The sequence below is a fragment of the Solanum lycopersicum genome, chromosome 6 (genome assembly GCF_036512215.1).
Source record: "Solanum lycopersicum chromosome 6, SLM_r2.1".
In the NCBI taxonomy this organism is placed as follows: domain Eukaryota; kingdom Viridiplantae; phylum Streptophyta; class Magnoliopsida; order Solanales; family Solanaceae; genus Solanum; species Solanum lycopersicum.
In genome coordinates this window covers 5,179,272-5,186,001 of record NC_090805.1, presented here as the reverse complement: position 1 = coordinate 5,186,001, position 6,730 = coordinate 5,179,272, and the positions used below count along the sequence as shown (strand labels likewise).

At 33.1% G+C, this 6,730-nt stretch overlaps 1 protein-coding gene and 1 long non-coding RNA gene across 2 annotated transcripts; both read right to left on the bottom strand.

Annotated features, from left to right (window-relative positions):
* Positions 1-2,367: 2,367 nt before the first annotated feature.
* LOC112941666 (uncharacterized) lies at positions 2,368-5,037 on the bottom strand. Its single transcript, XR_003247111.2, has 2 exons — positions 4,485-5,037; positions 2,368-2,539 (listed from the first exon to the last, which is right to left on the bottom strand). It is a non-coding gene; the product is annotated as an uncharacterized lncRNA (long non-coding RNA).
* A 526-nt stretch (positions 5,038-5,563) lies between these two features.
* Positions 5,564-6,013, bottom strand: LOC138349079 (uncharacterized). Its single transcript, XM_069298918.1, has one exon. It carries the CDS (start codon positions 6,011-6,013, stop codon positions 5,564-5,566), a length of 450 nt encoding a protein of 149 aa, XP_069155019.1.
* Positions 6,014-6,730: the final 717 nt, after the last annotated feature.

The following is a 6,730-nucleotide window of genomic DNA, read 5'->3' as shown; positions in this document are numbered from 1 at the left end:
GTTGATATACACATTTACGCTAACGTTTACATTGAAGTTCACATTGACATTGATGTTGATGTTGATATTGATTTTGACATTGATGTTAATGTGGAAGTTCATGTTGACGTTTACGTGTACGTTCATATTCACATTGATGTTGATGTTAACGTTCACTTTTACATTGACGTTCATATTGACATTGTTGTTGACGTTCACATTGATATTCACATTCACGTTCATGTTTGGGTTCACATTGACGCTCACATTGATGTTCACATTGCTGTTCACGTTTACGTTCGCATTTATGTTGACAATAACGATCACGTCAAAGATGACGTTGACATTGAACTTCACATTTATGTTGATATACAGTTGGCATTCACGTTGACGTTCACATTCAGGTCACATTAACTTTTACATTACATTCATGTTAGCGTTCACATTGATATTTGCGTTGATGTTCATGTTGATATTTATCATGATGTTGACCTTCACGTTCATTTTGACATTAACATTGACATTTATATTGACATTCACGATGATATTTATGTTGACGTTTATGTTAACATTCACATTCAAGTTGACGTTCACATTAACCTTCACATTGATGTTCATATTGGCATTGACATTCACGTTGACATTGACATTGATGTTAATGTTAACATTGAAAGTACATACACATTGAGTTGAGTTCACATTCACGTTGATTTTAATGTTCACGTTCACGTTCTTTTTGACATTCATATTGATGTTTATGTTAACATTCACGTTAACATTGATGTTGACGCTCATGTTCATTTTTACATTGATATTTATGTTCATGTTTACGTTCACGTTAACATTGATGTTGACGCTCATGTTCATGTTTTCATTGACGTTTACATTCATGTTTACGTGGACATTGACTTTTATGCTGATGTTTATATTGGCTGTCCGATTAATGTTTACGTTGACATTAATGTTCACGTTGACGTTTATGTTCATGTTCACGTTAACCTTCACGTTACTGTTCACATTAATGTTGACATTAATGTTGACATTGACATTTATATTCACAATAACATTGACGTTCATGTTTACATAAATATTTACATTAACATTCATGTTAATGTTGATGATTACATTGACATTGACGTTTACGCTGACGTTCCCTTTGTCTTTCACGTTTACGTTTATGTTCATGTTGAGATTGACGTTGACGTTCACGTTCACCCCCACATTTATATTGAAGTTCATGTTCACGTTGAGGTTCTTGTTGATGTTAATGTTTACGTTCACATTAACATATACTTTAACATTCGCGTATGAATTGACGTTGACATTAACATTCACGTTGATGATTTAGTTGATGTTCAAACTGATGTATATGTTGAAGTTGAGGTTGACGTTGTCATTGACGTTCACATTGACATTGACATTGATATTGACATTGACATTTACGTTTACGTTGACATTGACATTCACGTTACAATACATTTACATTGATGTTGATAATGATATTCAAATTGACGTAGACACTAACGTTGACATACATATTGACATTCACATTTACGTTGACATTTACATTGAAGTACAAATTAACGTTGACGTTCATGTTCATGCTTACGGTCACGTTAACGTTCACATTAACGTTTACGTTGACGTTCACATTTACTTATACATTTATGTTCACATTCATGTGCACATTAGCGTTCACGTTGACATTCACATTGACATTAATATTCACCTTTACAATGAAATTCACATTGATATTGACGTTTACATTGACATTTATGCTGATGTTGACATACACTTTGAGTTCTTGTTTCCATTTGTAAGACCCCAAGAATGATTTAGCTAAAGATAGAGTCTTATATAGATGTCGTGATGGTCTAAGGTCTGAAAATTGTTTATAATGTGGGTTAGAGGCATTGTCTCAGAGTTTAGGTGCATTGGTAGTCAAACGTCAAAGGACGACAAAGATGTTTGACGACTAAGTGACCTATGTACCACAAATATGGTTTTATCTATTTACGTGTGATTCATGATATAATAAAGTTCTTAAATGAGTTATTATATTGTATATAGTAAGTGTTTCATGTTTCGTGAATTTTTGAGGTCAAAAGTATAACATCGTCCATGATGTTTGAAAGGCTTGCCTTAAGACGACCTTGTGTGTCTATGTATGTCTCGTTGAGTTTTACGTGTTCTTTTTTGACGAAACTCATGTGATAAGTCCTAAACTTGTATACGATCATGTTTTGGTTATAAATGTTCGGGTACCAATGCACACATGACTCATAAGGGGCCCTGAAGGAGGACCCCAACTTGGAACTCAACAATGCCAGGAAGTGGCAATTGACTGACCCAAACAAGTATGTAATAAAAAAGAAGATAAACACATAATTTCCCCTTCCTAGGCGATCCCTCAAATTTCATCATATATGAATTTCTTTAGTGTTATACAAATATACTGTAAATAAAATAACAGATGAAAAAATACAAAACATAATAAACAAAGCTTTGTTCGAAATTTCTTCAGGTCACTCTTCATCATCTTGAACTTTAAGTCCAAAACCTGCTAGAATAAGCAAGGTAACACGTATACAATGGAAGAATGATTGTAATGTAAAATTTTTATTGTAACAAATTAATCTCATATATACATATATAAATAACAACACATAAGAAATAAAAAGGATAAAACATAGGTGTAGACATATCACCACACATGGGGGAAAAGATAAGGAGTGTTTCCTTTTATTCCCAACACACAACAATAATAATAAATACAAAACAAAATTAATAAATAATCATAGCAGGCTGACCAATAGTAAAATGCTAATAAAGAATACTAACCGATTAAGCAGAAAAATGGTAGCAACGAGAACAAGTTAATTCAACTTTTACTCGAACAAAAGCAAGGGCCAAGAGAACACTTGAAAGTTACCGGGATCTTATTTTGTTTAAGAGTAGAAATAATATGACTAGTAAGAGAGTGAGAACTCTTATGTTAAGAGCGAGTGAATGCATTATTGTGAGTTTGGAGAATGTGAGTTCTTCTCAAGATTTGAGAGTGTCTGTTTAAAGAATACAAAGGGGCTATCTTATATAGTAGAAGAGGTGGTAACAAATAATGAAAATAAATATATCAAGGAATCAATTATATTACCATTTTTCAGTTTTTTAAAGTAGATCCAAAATCCGAAAAAAAATTAAATTATTTTTACCAAATATACGCAAGTACGAATAAATTAAGAGAGAGTAATAGATTTTTTCCTTAAATAAAGAAGAGCTAAAGATCAGAAAGTTTTATAAAAATTCATTACCAAAAATAAACTAGTAAGAATAAAAGTTAGGAAAAACAATAATATTTTCCCTTAAATAATGAATATCCAAAATAATATGAAATTGTTATTATGCTACAAAATATAACCAAATAAAAATAAATAAGGAAGAGTAATATATTCCTTGAATAAGGAAGGGCCAAATAAAATTTATTTTTAAATTATTTTACCATATAAAAACAAGTTAGAAAATAATTTACGAATAGGGAGGAATATTATTATTATTATTATTAATAATAAAGAAGAGGTAAAATCAAATTTTGAATTATTATTATTATTTTACCAAACATATGAGCAACTAAATTTTATAAGGAAATAATTTAAAGTTGTCAAACATTTACCTAATAATACCATAAATGAATCTACACAAACAATAAAGGAAAAGGAGGTCAATTAATATTATTCTTAATTCAAGAGAGTCAAAAGATGTTATTATTATTATTTTTACCAAAAATGTAAAAGACATCAGAAAATTAGTTAAAATAAAGTAAAAGGAAATTAGTAACTATAGTAGCATAATATATCACAAGTAAAGACCATAATTTAAAATGGTAAATTGACATAATCAAACAAAAACATATATGATTAAATAAGAAAGGCAAATATGAACAAATATCTATGATCAAAATATCATGGGAATTTCCTACTAATTTAGTCAAATATATTCTATTCGAAGTAACCATAACAAGTTATCATGAATAAGGGAGTACCAAACTTAATTCACATATTTAAATTGGCTTTGAGATATATAAAAATAGATCCCCCAATTAAGCATAATAAATACTTTTTCCAAATTATACAAGGGAAACATATCGATGAGAGACATAATGCAATACCCTCAAACTTTAGATTTTTAAGATTATAGAGGTTCAAAATCAGCAAACGTAGACATACAAAATTCTCTATTTGAAATAATACGATAAACAAAATACACCAACTATTTAACAAAACTTTACATGTGAAAGATTAAAAAGAAAGATCATGAATGCTATTGTTTCACTAAGTCAGCAAGAAGAGTGACTAAAAAGTGCCGAATACAAATACCATAGCAATATTAGATAAAAGTAATATTTTATGTAAAACCAGTAAAAGCACAACTATAAATTTTATCACGGTATTTCAAAAACAAGCAATCACATTCATGGGAAATTGAATTTCGGATAAATAAAATCGTACCTAGGGCGAACCTTGGATATCCGCCTTATCTTTGGGTTGCTTCCCATTTTCTGATCTGAGCAGCAACTGTGACAGGGTCTTGCAGTTTGAGGAGCTCCCTGAAGTCGTTACTGTCCGACGTTGTCCCTGGCTTTTGTTGGTCTTGCAAAAAAAAGAAAGGGAAAAGAAGGAAAAGAGCAAGAAGAACGAGAGGCGGAGAAGAGGAGTCGAGGCGGCGCTGGAAAGGCACTATTGCTGGTCGCTGCTTCCTGGCAGTCCTAGGCGAAACTACTGGTGGCTGGTGGCTGGTGGCTGTTGCTGCGCCTGATGCTGTCCCTGCAAGCGAAGAGGAAAGGAAAAGGAGAATACGAAAGGAAAGACAGACGAGAGGAGGGAAGAGGAAGGTGAGAGGGAGAGAGAGTTGGCTGCCACCAGCACGTGGTGGTGAGTCTCGCTAGAAAAGAAAGAGGCGTCGGGAGAAGGAATAGCAGGGAGGGGCGGCGGTTTGTTTTGAGAGGGGAGAAAGAATGAATTAGAATTTTAGGTTTTGGGTCTTTTAGTGTTAAATAAAGACATATAAAAAGTTGATGTAAACTGTTAGATAAGATAGAGATGGAGGGGTAGGATTCGATTAGAATTTAATTATTTAAATAGACGAATGAGATTAATAGATGATGTATTGAAATTATATTGGCAAAGATATGGAATGACTAAAATTGTAATAAAATAGTCTAGAATTGAGAGGAAGAGGATGGTTATAATTGAAATAAAATTTGAATTGGTGTGGCTATAATTGAAATAAAATGGGATAAAATAAGCTAAGATTTAGATAATTTTGAGGAGAATTTAGAAATGCTATCTTATTAATATACTACAGAAATTAGAGTATTTTTGTTAATTGAAAATAACTAAACTTTTAAAACACTTGAATGAAATAATTATTTCAAAGTTACTTATAAAACATTTGCAATAATTTTATAAAGTAAAAATACTAAAATATGAATTTTTTATGCAAAACCGATTAAAACTCTAAACTAAAAATATAATTTAAAAAATTCATATTTAATCGAATAACATTTTCTAAAATGGTTAAAGGTCGATCAAAATTGGGTGTGAACAGTCCGCAAATCAACCACATCTTGTACACACAGTCTCTCTTGATACCTAAGTATGCTATCACCTCCCAAAGCGAAAGACTCATTCATTTTTATCAACACTAAGTCCTTCAGCTCCATCAACACGGGATCGAGATGCTGACCCTCCTTTACATGAACTGAAACACCCACACTAGTACAGTCAACCAATTGCACATCTAGTCTTGCCAGTCTGTGTACATCTTTCGATAACTCCTTCTTTTCATCATCAACGTTGGTTGTACTTTCCATGCTCATGCTGCTCCAAGCATCGGCTATAATATTATCCTTACCTGGATGGTAGTGAACATTTATGTCATAATCATTCAGCAGTTCCAACCATCTCCGCTGATGTAGATTCAAGTCCCTCTGTGTGAACACGTACTGGAGACTCTTGTCGTATGTGAACACATCCATATGCACTCCATACAAGTAGTGACTCCAAAACTTCAGTGAAAACACCAAAACTTATAACTCTAGGTCATGAGTGGGATAATTCTTCTCATTAACCTTGAGCTTTCTGGACGCATAGGCTATCACCTTACAACCATTCATAAGAAAACAACCCAAACTAACCCGATATGCATCAAAATAAACAGTGTAATTCTCACCACACTTAGGCAAAGTAAGCACCGGGGCTAAAGTGAGTCTGTCCTTGAGATCCTAGAAACACTTTTCACAAGTCTCTATTGTTCATGGAGCAGCAATGTAAGAAAAGCCCTCCACGAACCTGTGGTAGTAACCAGCCAATCCAAAGTTATGGATATCTGTGAGAGTAAGAGGTTTTGGCCAGTTCTGAACAACCTCAGTCTTCCTGGGGTCCACGTCTACCCCTTGATCGGACACAACATGACCCAGGAAGGTCACTGATCTAAGCCAAAATTCACATTTGCTGAATTTGGCATACAATTGATGTTGTCTAAGTACCTGCAAGGTTAGTCTCAAATGTAGTTCATTATATTCCTTGGTCCTAGAGTAGATGAGAATGTTATCAATGAATACTATGACAAAAGAGTCAAGGTATTCACGGAAGACCCTGTTCATGAGATCCATAAATGCAATAGGTGCATTTGTGAGACCAAATGACATAACCAAGAACAGGTACGAAAGGCTGTCTTTACGATATCTCTATCC